General features: G+C 44.5%; 1 protein-coding gene across 6 annotated transcripts in view; it reads right to left on the bottom strand.

Annotated features, from left to right (window-relative positions):
• The window catches only part of LOC132782131 (myosin phosphatase Rho-interacting protein), a 208,197-nt gene that overhangs the window by 67,628 nt on the left and 125,513 nt on the right, over window positions 1–15,056 (bottom strand). For 4 of the 6 annotated variants that reach the window (XM_067461786.1, XM_067461787.1, XM_067461789.1 and 1 more), the window contains exon 7: window positions 13,250–13,409. In XM_067461786.1, the coding sequence (XP_067317887.1) occupies window positions 13,250–13,409 (160 nt within the window). Of the gene's footprint in view, window positions 1–12,895; window positions 13,410–15,056 lie in introns of all 6 variants that reach the window. The other 2 variants (XM_067461785.1, XM_067461784.1) reach the window with 1 other exon arrangement.

Here is a 15,056-nt window from a genome sequence, read left to right as displayed (position 1 = left end):
TCACTGCACTAGTGTCATGTTCCATAGGATTCTGGACTGTGAATTTCATTACTGGAGCCGTGCTAGATTAGGACCAACTCCCCTCTACAATACAAATTGATACAATATTAATTATCAATCACAACTGATAATTATCAATTGTAATACAATATTAATTATCAATACAAGTTGATAACTTTGGTGCAGGCCCCTTCAGTACTCTGTAACTTAATTCACCTTTATTGTTGTCCAATTTTAATATGTCAACTTTCACACTTTAAAACTTACAACCTTAGATATTTCTGCATTTTAGGTTTGCTCCTCCCCTCTCATTTGAAGCACACTGTAGTTGGGAAGGTATTAGTTAATTTGGAGTGCAAGGAAGGGAAAATATCTGCAGACAAATGCCATGGAAAAACCTGCCTTGAGGAATTGTGAAGATAAGAGTGCATGCTGGTCCTATTCAGTCCTCTTCAGATAACACGGTTATGGTGAAAGCTGATCCGACAAAATTCAACGCTGACATTTTTGGGGAGAAATTCAGAGGACACTCCCCTGCTCTCTGGGGGACAATGCCTGGCTTGAGAGCAGTACGTGTGAAAAAGATCTTGGAGTCCTCGTGGACAACAAGTTAAACATGAGCCAACAATGTGATGTGGCGGCACAAAAAGCCAATGGGATTTTGGCCTGCATCAATAGGATTATAGTGTCTAGATCGAGGGAAGTCATGCTACCCCTCTATTCTGCTTTGGTTAGACCACACCTGGAATATTGTGTCCAGTTCTGGGCACCACAATTCAAGAGAGATATTGACAAGCTGGAATGTGTCCAGAGGAGGGCGACTAAAATGATCAGGGGCCTGGAGAACAAGCTCTATAAGGAGCGGCTTAAGGAGCTGGGCCTGTTTAGCCTGAAGAAGAGAAGACTGAGAGGAGATATGATAGCCATGTATACATATGTGAGAGGAAGCCACAGGGAGGAGGAGCAAGCTTGTTTTCTGCTTCCTTGGAGACTAGGACGCGGATCAATGGCTTCAAACTACAAGAGAGGAGATGCCATCTGAACATGAGGAAGAACTTCCTGACTGTGAGAGCCGTTCAGCAGTGGAACTCTCTGCCCTGGAGTGTGGTGGAGGCTCCTTCTTTGGAAGCTTTTAAACAGAGGCTGGATGGCCATCTGTCAGGGGTGATTTGAATGCAATATTCCTGCTTCTTGGAAGGGGGTTGGACCGGATGGCCCATGAGGTCTCTTCCAACTCTTTGATTCTATGATTCTATGCTTTCCCCATTTCAGCAAATAATGGATGACATTGGTCAGACTCAAGTTGATTTTGAGCCTCCATCATTGTTATTTGAACACACACACAAGGCAAGAAGGACCATTTATAATTCAAGAACAAGATGGTCCACAACATGGGTATTTGGAAATTTAGGCATTGTGTTTGGCATATGAATGTGATGTCTGTGTAAATGCTTTTTCGACACTGCACAAGAAGGCATCCAGCAGTTTCTTGTAGAATGAATGCTGAGTAATAGCAACCTGAGAATAAAAGGACACAACAATACGCTTCCTGCCATTGAATGGTTGCAATCTTGGACTGTCAGGAGGTAGAAAAGCAGCCTCAACACATAAATGCCACTATGCCCAATCTGGTTGTTTGGATTTTGGAAAAGAAAAAGGATGAATTTTCTTTATCGGTGGTGGATAGCAGGTATATATATATGTGTCAACAATGAAAATAAAACTGAACAAAAATAGAGGATTAAAACTGTGATCGTGTGCTTTTGTTGCGAAAGAAAGCTACGCAGACTCTTTGGAAGTTTGGAGAAGACCCAAACTTGATGATTAATGAAAATATGCCTTGTTTATAAGCCTAAACAGTTTGAGTCCAGCCTATCTTCGCAATCACTTCTTTCCCTATGAACCTGCACGAGCTTTAAGATCTGCTGGGGAGGCCTTTCTCTCACTCCTGTCTCCATCACAAGCATGATTGGTGAGGACGAAGGAGAGGGCCTTCTCGGTGGTGGCCCCTTAGCTCTGGGACTCTTCCCCCAAAGGAGATTAGATTAGCGCCCTCCCTGTCCACTTTCCGTAAAATCCTAAAAACATGGTTGTTCCAATGTGCCTCTGATTAATCGGTTCACTAAAAGAATTGGCACTTCTAGCCATAACTTCGGAGCCCTCGGTGGCACAGTAGGTTAAACCGATGAGCTGCTGATCTTGCTGACTGAAAGGTCACCAGTTCAAATCCGGGGAGCGGGGTGAGCTCTTGCTGATATAGCCCCAGCTTCTGCCAACGTAGCAGTTCGAAAACATATAAATGTGAGTAGATCAATAGGTACCACTCCGGCGGGAAGGTAACAGCACTCCATGCAGTCATGCCAGCCACATGACCGTGGAGGTGTCTATGGACAACGCCGGCTCTTCGGCCTAGAAATGGAGATAAACACCAACCCCCCGAGTCAGACACGACTGGATTTAATGTCAGGGGAAAACCTTTACCTTTAGACTCTTGCACTTTACTATTGTCCCTGCCCTGGAGTTGTACTGTACACACTTGACTTGGCCCTTCCAGCCTTAATTTATCATCTGCCTCTCGCACTTTGCCATCAGCCCTGTCCTGACAGTTGTATTGTACATATAACAAAAATACCACTTATACATAGAGTACACAATAATAGAATTCAACAAGCAGTTATATAGACCTGTTGTACTGTTCAATTTCACAGTGATGTCAAACAATATTGTGTAAATTTTGATACAGTCTCTTTAGAATAATATCAATGTCGTATCTTCTTATGTTGAGTAGTTTATAGATCAGCCGTGCAACATGTCTATATAACTATATGATGTCCAACTCTATCACTCTTTTCCACCTGCCACTAAGGAGGCTATTCAGGTCATGAACCGGTGCTTGGCCACTGTCTCGGACTGGATGAGGGACAACAGATTGAAACTAAATCCAGACAAGACAGAGGTACTCCTGGTCAGTCGTAAGACCGAACAGGGTACAGGGTTACAGCCTGTGCTGGACGGGGTCACACTCCCCCTGAAAGCTCAGGTACGCAGTCTGGGAGTTCTCCTGGATGCATCGCTGAGCCTGGAACCCCAGGTCTCAGCGGTGGTCAGGGGAGCATTCGCACAATTAAAACTTGTGCGCCAGCTGCGTCCGTACCTTGGGAGGGCTGACTTGGCCACGGTAGTACACGCTTTGGTTACATCCCGCTTTGATTACTGCAACGCTCTCTACGTGGGGTTGCCTTTGAAGACTGCCCGGAAGCTGCAGCAAGTCCAACGCTCGGCAGCCAGATTACTAACGGGGGGCTGGGTACAGGGAGCACACCACTCCGCTGTTACGCCAGCTCCACTGACTGCCAATTAGCTTCCGAGCACAATTCAAAGTGCTGGTGTTGACCTATAAAGCCCTAAACGACTCCGGCCCTGTTTACCTCTCCGAACGTATTCTCCCCTATGAAACATCAAGATTATTAAGATCATCTGGAGAGGACCTGCTCTCGGTCCCACCGGCCTCGCAAGCGCGCCTGGTGGGGACGAGGGACAGGGCCTTCTCGGTGGTGGCCCCGCGGCTCTGGAACTCTCTCTCTCTGGAGGCCAGAACTGCCCCATCCATCCTAACATTTAGGAAACGGGTGAAGACGTGGCTGTGGAGTCAGGCCTTCGATGAATGAGACAACACCATAGGACCCTGGATGGAAGTTGAGGTAGATCCATCTTAATAGGACGACTGACCACTGTAGTTTTATATATAGTGTTTTTAAAGGTTTTTTTTGTAATTGTGATATATGATATTTTAATGAGTGTATATGTTTTTATGGCTGGAAACCGGGCTGAGTCCCTCAATGAGGTTGAGAAGTTCGGTATAGAAAACTGTGAAATAAATAAATAAATAAATAAATATAACTGCTTGTTGAATTCCATTATTGTTTACTTTATGTATAAGTGGCATTTTTGTTGTATGTAGTGGACGGCTGATCTATAAACTACTCAACATAAGAAGATACGACATTGATATTATTCTAAAGAGACTGTATCAAAATTTACACAATATTGTTTGACATCACTGTGAAATTGAACAGTACAACATGTCTATATAACTGCTTGTTGAATTCTATTATTGTTTACTCTATGTATAAGTGGTATTTTTGTTATATCTACTTATTCAGGAACCCATTTATATTATATTATACTGACAGTTGTATTGCTCAGGCCATTCCCTCACCCCTTAGCTCGGATATTCCCATTATGCTCGGCTACTGGTTGTTGTATGATTAATTATGTTTTAATTATGTTTTTATCGTGTTATATATGTATTTGTATTGTATTGTATTTTAACTGTCTGACTGGGCTTGATCCCCATATAAGCCGCTCCGAGTCCCTTCCGGGAGATGATGGCAGGATACAAAAATTGTTGTTGGGTTGTAGTAAGTTTTCCAAACTGTATGGCCATGTTCTAGAAGCATTATCTCCTGATATTTTGCCTGCGTCTATGGCAGGCATCCTCAGAGGTTGTTAGGTCTTGTTGTTGTTGATGGGTTTTTTGGAGAACAGAATTTGATGTCACAGTGTTGGTACAATTTGAATCATATTGGGTAAATGGTCCCCTTCAACACTAACTTCTAAGCAATGAAGCACTATTGGACTGGATGGGATCACAGGCTCACAAAATCCCAGTGACAAGGCAGGTATTTTCCCACCGCGACATCGCTTCCAGATTGGGCTCCAGATCAGGACCACAGCATGCCACATGCAGAGAGAAAGAGCAAACCAAGCGCACCCACACCGAGGCACCTGCGGAAGAGACAGCTCCAGGGGATTGGCCTCCAACGACTGGAGACGTTTCAAAAGGGACCCTGTAACCATCTCTTTAAATCAAGCTCCTTGGATTTGAACCTTGGCAACACCTATTAACCTAGCAGCAGCCATTTACTTGGTTTTTTAAACAACATCAATTCCTACACCTCATCTCAATTCTGACAAAAAAGGAGATCAATCCACAAAATTAACATTTTGCTAAGCCAAAACACAGTGAAGGACTGAAGAAAAACCCATTTGCTTGGGAAGTGGGGCAGAATAAAAATGGAGAGAGGGACCAGATTCTTGTGAAAGGGGATTGCACCACTGAGTTGTCTACAGTTCAATTTTTTTTGTTTTTGAGATGAGATGGTAGCGAAGCAGGCGGAGTATAAAGGCGGACACGTCACACAGCAGGAGAAGGCGGAGAGCAACAAGACCTGAAAGAAAAGAAAGCTGGAATATGAATGAACAGAAAAATCATATTTCCCCTTTCCCCAACCCATAAATAAATAAAAAAAATCATTCCAAGATTCATTAAAGGAAAACAAAACAAAAAACACAAATCATCAGCAAAATAAAATGTAATCATTGCAAAAACTCCAGAATCACATCCCCGCGTTGCATGGTTACTCTAATCATTAAGGGAAGAGGGCTGGAGGTGGGATATGTGCAGGAAAGGCATCTGTGTGCAGTGAGACCACCTCATGCTCATTCGGACAGAGTTCACCCAAGTGGATCATGAAAGCCTTTGCTGGAAGGGCATGCAAGGAACCTCTGAAATGTTGGCCAGGAGGGAAGCAGAGTTAAATCTTCATCAGATACCCAGATGCAGCTAAAGAGCTTCAAAATGGCAGAGAGAACGAGTGTGGCTTGCAATGGAAAAGTGGCAGCACTGTTGTTTTTTTCCTGTGGTTGTAGTTGTGTGCTTTCACATCAACTCAGATTTGTGGCAACCCTATCATAGGGTTCCTTTGGCAGCATTTAGTCAGGCTGAGAGTGTGGTTTGCTTATGGCTGCTTCCATGGCTGAGCTAGGAGGAGCACATACACATGCAGCCTGTCACGTTTTCCTTGCAAAACTCATATCCTTTCCCTCCAAGTATCCACCTGTATGAAGGCAACCATGGCTTCCCAAACACATAATGGCTGGAAAGAGGAGGCCTTCAGGTGGCAATGCCATGCTCTCTACTGGGTAGAAGGCTAGGAGGCAGAAGACAGTTGGCAGAACTTTCCATGCATGTTAAATTGCGGTAACCGACCATGCATTCTGGTGTTAGAGCATTTCTGTGCAGAACTGATGAGGAAGAACAAGGAGACAAGGTGCTGCTGGGAATGATTGGCTTTTGAGCAGTTTCATTGGCTTAGTTTGTTGCCTAGTGAGAAGAGGTGTCCGCATAAGTCACAAAGAGGAGACAAAAGGAATATTATATATGAGGGGTATTTTTTAAGTAAGGTCCGTTTTGTTGTAGACACTAGTAGTTCGCGCGCATACCGCAACGAGTGCGTGCGTCGTGTACCGGCATGCCTCGGGAACAACTGTGCTCAGTTTCCGCTCTGTAGCTCACCTGTACGGTTCACTTCTGTGCTTTAAAAATGTTTAAGACTATCAACTCACCCGCTGCATGTGAGGTTCGCTCAGTAATACGTTTTTTGTCAGCAAGGAACCTGCCTGCTGCAGAAATTCATCGACAGATTTGTGAAGTGTACGGTGATACTGTTATGAGTGAAAGCAAAGTGCGTAAGTGGGTATGACAATTCAAAGATGGCCGTGACAACGTCCATGATGAGGACCGCTCCGGTCACCCTTCTTTGATTACAGACGATTTGGTGGCTTCAGTTGAGCAGGCAGCTTGAGCAGGCGGCAAGTTTTTATGAAGAGGGTATTTTAAAATTGACTCAGAGGTATGATAAGTGTTTGAACAAACTTGGCAACTATGTCGAAAAATAGAGTGAATTATGTACTTTCTAAAAATAAATTTACTTTTTTGAAATAAACTTTCGTTGTGTATTTATGTTCCAACGGACCTTACTTAAAAAATACCCCTCGTACATATGAGAAGACAACATAGACCGCAATAAATCATTGATTGATTGATTGATTGAGTGAGAGGACAACAGTGAGGATTATGGTAGGGGGAAAACATGATGGAAGCCTCTCAAAAGGCCTTTGGAAAGCTTATTCTGATGCGGAAAAACTCATTCCTCTAAAAGGGAAAAAAGAGGCAGTGTTCAATCATCCACGTCAGTTCTGTTGTTTACCAGCAGCAGGGTTCAGGCTCCATGAGCCGAGGCTGCATCAGATGCTTCTCCTGTGATAAGGCATCCTCTGAGCCCAAGGAAGACCAACTTCGGGAAAGTAAAAGCTTTCTGCAACCTTGAGTCAAACGTACATCGTGCCTGCAAACCTAATCTGGCTCTAAAGAGGAGCTGCGTGAAGGTCACTGAAATGCTACTCCAAATAGCTGGATTGGATTCTGGTTTTTTGAATTTTCAACAGGTTTTAGCCACGCATTTTCATTTGCAGAAGCTAAGTATGTGTGTGTACGTACACATATACACACTCATAAATGAGAGCAAATTCTCCCGAAAAATGACTTACGCCTCCATACTACATTAATCTGAGCTGCTACAAACGAAGAAGCATGGAACTAATTGGGTTGTTGTAGGTTTTTTTGGGCTATATGGCCATGTTCTAGAGGCATTTCTCCTGACGTTTCGCCTGCATCTATGGCAAGCATCCTCAGAGGTAGTGAGGTCTGTTGAAACTAGGCAAAAGGGTTTATATATCTGTGGAATGACCAGGGTGAGACAAAGGACTCTTGTCTGCTGGAGCTAGGTGTGAATGTTTCAACTGACCACCTTGGTTAGTATTTGATTGCCTGGCAGTGCCTGGAGCAAACTTTTGTTGAGAAGTGATTAGATGTCCTTGTTTGTTTCCTCTCTGTTGTTGTGCTGTTTTGATTTTAGAGTTTTTAATACTGGTAGCTAAAAAGCTCTAAAAAAAACTCTAAAAAAACTCCAAAAACTCTAAAATTCATGCTCAAACTCGTGTTACTGGATTGTATTTTGATGAATTAGATTTTTTCCTATCCAAGGAGAAGTCTTGTTTAACATAACAAATAGACCTGTGCTGTGCTGAGCCTGTCAATGCTTTGATCCAGCTTTTTGCACCAAAGTCCTTTGTGGGTTGTGCATCCTTCCCAGAGGCAGCAATGGCTACAGAAGGCTTGTCTTGGTGGCCAGCAGAGGGAGCTCAAACACTAAGCACAGTATAGATATTGTCGAAGGCTTTCATGGCCGGAATCACTGGGTAGTTGTAGGGTTTTTTCGGGCTAGATGGCCATGGTCTAGAGGCATTCTCTCCTGACGTTTCCCCTGCATCTATGGCAAGCATCCTCAGAGGTAGTGAGGTCTGTTGGAACTAGGAATAAGGGTTTATATATCTGTGGAATGACCAGGGTGAGACAAAGGACTCTTGTCTGCTGGAGCTAGGTGTGATTGTTTCAACTGACCACCTTGATTAGCATATAATGGCTTGACAGTGCCTGGGGCAAACTTTTGTTGAGAAGTGATTAGATGTCCTTGTTTGTTTCCTCTCTGTTGTTGTGCTGTTGTAATTTTAGAATTTTTTAATACTAGTAGCCAGATTTTGTTCATTTTCATGGTTTCCTCCTTTCTGTTGAAACAAGGACATCTAATCACCTCTCAACAAAAGTTTGCTCCAGGCCATTATATGCTAATCAAGGTGGTCAGTTGAAACATTCACAACTAGCTCCAGCAGACAAGAGTCCTTTGTCCCACCCTGGTCATTCCACAGATATATAAACCCTTTTTCCTAGTTCCAACAGACCTCACTACCTCTGAGGATGCTTGCCATAGATGCAGATGAAACGTCAGGAGAGAATGCCTCTAGACCATGGCCATATAGCCCGAAAAAACCTACAACTACACAGTATAGATAATTTAAAAGGAGGCCCATGTTTCTCATTACCAGCTGAAGTGCTGTACCTCAAAATAATCATGGAAGGTGCGCCACACTTGGCAACCTTGCTTATTAGAGCAGGTTTCTAGTCCTCATGGGGTCTGCATGTGAAAAGTGCTTCTGCTTGACAGAAATAAAGAGGAAACTTCGAAGACAAGTATGTCACTGGTCCTGGTTCCGAAGGGAAGTGAAAGGAGAAAGTAGTCCACTTGCTTTTCTTTCCCCATGACTATGTCTTACTCCGGTGGCGCAGTGGGTTAAACCCCTGTGCCGGCAGGTCTGAAGACTGACAGGTTGCAGGTTCAAATCCAGGGAGAGGCGGATGAGCTCCCTCTATCAGCTCCTGCTCCTCATGCGAGGACATGAGAGAAGCCTCCCACAAGGATGATAAAACATCAAAAATCATCCAGGCGTCCCCTGGGCAACATCCTTGCAGACAGCCAATTCTCTCACACCAGAAGCGACTTGCAGTTTCATGTCACTCCTGACATGAAAAAAAAACTCCTCTGAGTTGCCTCCCTTCTCTGGGCTTGATGGTTATTGGGATTAGCGAAGTACACTGCGTGGGGAGGTCCAGGATCATGGATCATCTCAATGTAGGAAATCTAAATGTGCAGGGAACAGCAACTTGGGAACCAGGGAAGATAAAAGATTAGTTGGATTTCGCTCGCCCTTCTTCATCATTTGAGACAGCTGAGTGGCTAGTGCAGAGGCCTAGTGTGAACTGAGGAAGGGGGTGGGTTGCCACAGATACCTGGAGATCAGGCATAAACACAAGAGGAGGGGCAAGGTGACAGGGAAGACGGAACTTATCCAGGTGCAAACACATAGCAGACGCCGGCTAAGCATTCGTGACAGGAGACTCGCAGGTGGGGAAAGAAAGTTAATATATGAAGCAACCAGCAAAGCTCAGTAAGAAAAAAGAGAAGCATCAAACAAGCATCCCAAAGCCAAGCAAAGATGTGCAGGGATCACAAGAAGGCTGGGAAATTCACTGGTGCAAACACAAGGTTTCAAGGAGGAGTCTCTCTCCAAACCCACCCAGACGATAGACTGATCTGCTGGGGAGAGAGGAAGGTAGTAAGAAGACCAAAAGAACACCTATAACCCAGGCGTTCCTGTATGCCCATCCCTGTACCATAGCCATGGCCTTCTTCTCCAATGCCATGGCACTCTCCCATCCTTCTTCAGGTGCTTCCCTTTCATAAAATATGGCAGGTTGATGGTAAGAGGCCAGGGCAAAAGCGACAATGTGATGCTGTCACATTGTGGGGTGGATGTCCTCCATTGTTATGAGGCTGAGGCAGGCAGGAAGCAGTACGTAATTGGGTCCTTCATGCTTGGACTTCATTGAAAGGAAGGAAAAGTAAGGTTGCACTTTCTCTGTGCCTTTACAGGCTGGCAGTGTTTTCACTGTTTCCCCAGTAGCACAGTAACATGGATCCCTTTGGCCACAAAGCCCAATTCTGTCTTTTTAAGAAAACATTTTCCAAGGAAAGAATCAAGGAATGGTTATTTCAGCCTCCATTAGCCAGGTTGCTAACAGGAGCAGTGCTCAGGGAGCACACAACTCCTCTGCTGCATCATCTCCACTGGCTGCCAGTTTGCTACCAGGCTCAATTCAAAGTGCTGGCTTTAGCCTATAAAGCCCTAAACCAGTGGTTCTCAACCTGGGGTCCCCAGATGTTTTTGGCCTACAACTCTCAGAAATCCCAGCCAGTTTACCAGCTGTTAGGATTTCTGGGAGTTGAAGGCCAAAAACATCTGGGGACCCCAGGTTGAGAACCAGTGCCCTAAACAGTTCCGGCCCAGCCTATCTATCTGAACGCATCTCTTCCTACAAACCCTCCAGGAACTTAAGGTCGTCTGAGGAGGCCCTGCTCTCGATCCTGCCTGCTTCGCAAGCACATCTGGCGGGGACGAGAGAGTGCCTTCTCTGTGGTGGCCCCTCGGCTGTGGAACTCCCTGCCTAGGGATATTAGATCAGCTCCCTCCCTCCTGACTTTCTGAAAATGAGTAAAAACTTGGCTACTCGACCAAGCATTCAGAACCCTGGAATAAATAGACAAACTAGAGCTGGAAAATGATCCAAGACAATGGAACGGATGAGGATTGAACGAGAGGACATAGTTCTTTTTAAATTGTTATTATGCATTGTCTTTATGTTTAAACACACTTTAATGGTCTTGCTTTATTAATGTATGTATTTAGCACCTCAATCCGTGGGTGATACCAGATGAGAGACTCCCTCCCGGCACACAGAAGACTGGGTGACCTGGAAGGCGCTGAACAGACTGCGCTCTGGCACCATGGGATGCAGAGCCAATCCTAAGAAATGGAGCTACAAAGTTGAATCCACGGCATGCGAGTGTGGAGAAGAGCAAACCACTGACCACCTGCTGCAATGCACCCTGAGCCCTGCCACATGCACAATGGAGGACCTTCTTGCGGCAACACCAGAGGCACCCCAAGTGGCCAGATACTGGTCAAAGGACATTTAATCAACTACCAAGTTTGCAAAATTTGTGGGGTTTTTTTGTCTGTTTGTTTTGTTCTGTTAGAAATGTAATACAATGGTATGGTTGCTGATGACACGATAAATAAATGAAATTATCCATGATCCAGAACAAGCACCTTCCTTTGAATTGCACCAGAGGCGTTTTCCTGGGATTACACAGGGACTGCATCAAGGGATTGCAGGATGTTCCGCTGGGAGTACCAGAAGCAAGCAAATATAAATAATATGGAGCTACTAAGCCCTTGCAGGCCAGAGTGAGCATGTCTCTCAGAACTCAAAGGTGAGCAATAAGAGTTGACAGTTTCCCCCCCTTGCATCCTGTGCCCCTCTCCTCCATACAGGCCTCATCATGCCAGAAGAGAGGAAAGCAGAAGGATTCCAAAAGACAAGTTCCAACGATCCTTTGTGAAGCTCCTGGAATGTCATTCCAAGATGCATACAACACACAGAGGACTCGATGTTTGCTAGCTACAACTGGATCTCAAGCTAGAAAGACCCATTTATAGCCGATATGAGAGGGCCTTCACATCAGCAGGATCAGACTATGGCACATATACTAGGGATATTTTTAAAGTAAGGTCCGTTTTGTTGTAGACACTACTAGTTCGCGCGCAAAGCGCAACGAGCGCGTGCGTCGTGTACCGGCATGCCTCGGGAACAACTGTGCTCAGTTTCCACTCTGTACTTCACCTGTACGGTTCTGTTCTGTGCTTTAAAAATGTTTAAGACTATCAACTCACCCTCCTCCGCATGTGAGGTTCGCTCAGTGATACGGTTTTTGTCAGCAAGGAACCTGCCTGCTGCAGAAATTCATCAACAGATTTGTGAAGTGTACGGTGATACTGTTATGAGTGAAAGCAAAGTGCGTAAGTGGGTACGACAATTCAAAGATGGCCGTGACAACGTCCATGATGAGGACCGCTCCCGTTGCGCTTCTTTGATTACAGACAGCAGTGAACTCTTGGTTATTGGAGCAGGCAGGAAGTTTTTATGAAGAGGGTATTTTAAAATTGGTTCAGAGGTATAAGTGTTTGAACAAACTTGGCAACTATGAGTTGTTGTAGGTTTTTCCGGGCTATATGGCCATGTTCTGGAGAACATGGCCATATAGCCTGGAAAAACCTACAACAACCCAGTGATTCCGGGCCATGAAAGCCTTCGACAATACCTTGGCAACTATGTCAAAAAACAGACTGAAGTATGTACTTTCTGAAAATAAATTTACTTTTTTGAAATAAACTTTCGTTGTGTACTTATGTTCCAACGGACCTTACTTAAAAAATACCCCTCGTAACTGTATCTCAAAAATACAAACGCAGCAGCTGGTGGCTTCCATATCACCATAGCCTTGGCTTGTGTTTGGATTTTAGTCCACATCTTAAAGCAGGTGCATCCAAGGTATTGAACTTTTTGATCCTGCACCAGGACTAAAGGACAGTTCCTTAAGTTCTGACTAAAACCTGAAACAAATGAATTGCCCTATGGCCACTGCAGACATCGGTCACCATTGGCCAATCTTCCAAGTATTTTCTAAGGCTAAGCAGCATTCTGAAATCCCGTGAAATTACAAGGGAGCCTGAAAAGTGTCAACGTGTTCCTTACCTCCTTTCGTTGCCGAAGAGGCGAGCCACTTCCTCCCTTCCAGGGCTGCGGGCTCGGAACCTCCGCTCAAGCCGTTTCTGCTCCGTTTGGAAGGCCTCCCGGTTACTGATCCGAACGGCTCTGGGGACGTCAGCCAGGGTGGCATACTGCCGGCTGGCTTTAAAGGCCAAGGACCGGCCCTTGGCCCCATCTCTGCCACTGGAGCCGTTGCCCATGAAAGGGTACCCGCTGTCGTTGCACCTGGTGTCCAGGGCGTTGAGGGAGAAGCTGCACACCATCCGACTGCCAGGGCAGGGACCTGGGGAAGGAAAGGGGCGGCTCTGCTCCTGGGAGGGCGATCTGGGGTCACCGTACCTGTTGCCAGGAGTGCTGGGGCTGGGAGGGGATGGCGGGGTCAGCAGCGGCTGCTCTTCCAGCTTGACCTCCTGCTTGGTCTTCTCCAAGGAGAAGTAGCCGCTCTCGACGCGCGTCTTCCGCCCACAATCGTTGCGGTCACCGTTCATGGCGCTCTCATCTAGAAGACAATGGGATAACTGAGTTTATCCAGCATTTTCGGAGCACTGGGAAACTCAGGTGACCATGCAAGGAAGAGCTGTAATGCTACAGCCCGTTGGGGTGGGTAGGGATTGTTGTTTAACTGGATTTTTGGGTTTCCCCTGGGGTATTTCAGGCCCAGAAAAGTATCTTTTTAAACAAATTTAAACTTGATTCTTAGAGTGGCTAATGGACCAAGGATTCTCAAATGCCATAAATCAGCCCTGTGGAGAAGTTCTGAGATCTCCAAAAGGGCCTGCTTGACGTCAATCTAGCAGAGATGGGAAGTAATTTGTTAATTGAGTAATCCCTCAAGTACTCAAAGTACTGAGTCATTTTAAATGGTTTTTCAGGGAATCAAAATTTCCTAATGTGGTTTACTGGTTTTGAACAGAGTATGTTCTTTTTAAAATACACACACACACACACACCGTATATATTCGAGTATAAGCCGACCGGGATATAAGCCGAGGCACCTAATTTTACCACAAAAAACTGCAAAAACGTATTGCCTCAAGTATAAGCCGAGGGTGAGAAATTTAGCTTGTACTGGTAATCATCAGTAGGTTAAACGTTTTTGAGTATTTATGTACAACTTTAAGATTTTGTTCATTCGTTCAGTTGTCTCCGACTCTTCATGACCTCATGGACCAGCCCACGCCAGAGCTCCCTGTCGGCCGTCACCACCCCCAGCTCCTTCAAGGTCAGTCCAGTCACTTCAAGGATGCCATCCATCCATTTTGCCCTTGGTCGGCCCCTCTTCCTTTTGCCTTCCACCTTCCCCAGCATAATTGTCTTCGCTAGGCTTTGCTGTCTCCTCATGATGTGGCCAAAGTACTTCAGCTTTGTCTCTAGTATCCTTCCCTCCAGTGAGCAGTTGGGCTTTATTTCCTGGAGGATGGACTGCCCAACTCTGATTAAACCATTATTCTATCCTCCTTCAATGTAAATGTGCTTACCTATTACCAATACTGATGGAGTAAAATAATAAATGCAATAACATGTAATAAAAATAATAATAGAGTAAAAAATGGAAATTTAATAATATTGGTAATAATAAAGTAATAAATGTAATAATAATAATAATAATAGAGTAAAATAATAAATGTAACAAAATAATAATAGAGGAAAATAATGTACATGTAATAATAATAATAATAATAATAATAATAATAATAATAGAGTAAAATAATAAATAACCTTGACTCGAGTATAAGCCGAGGTGAACCTTTTCAGCCTAAAAGAGAGACTGAAAAACTAGGCTTATACTCGAGTATATACAGTCTCAGTCTCCCTCTCTCTCTCTCTTTCTTTCTCAACCTGCCTGGATCTAAAGTAACGTTGCTGAGGTCTCCATCATACAATACCTTCTTGACTTTTCAATCTAAAGTGAGCTTGATTCGTATAATAAAAAGTTGTACTTTGGCATACTGTTCCATTGCTGTGGGGTCTCCCCACTGACTTGAACCCAAAAGTTAATATATACACTTCCAAATATACATATATTTGGGAACGCAACACTATTGCTGCGGGCATTTCCTTGCCATGCACACAACAAACTTATTTTTGTGTTATTTTAAAACTTAACTGATTGTTGCTTGACAATGTAACTTATTCTAGCTGTTGG

Source organism: Anolis sagrei, chromosome Y (genome assembly GCF_037176765.1).
Source record: "Anolis sagrei isolate rAnoSag1 chromosome Y, rAnoSag1.mat, whole genome shotgun sequence".
Classification (NCBI taxonomy): Eukaryota; Metazoa; Chordata; class Lepidosauria; order Squamata; family Dactyloidae; genus Anolis; species Anolis sagrei.
This window is presented reverse-complemented; position numbering and strand designations above follow the sequence as displayed.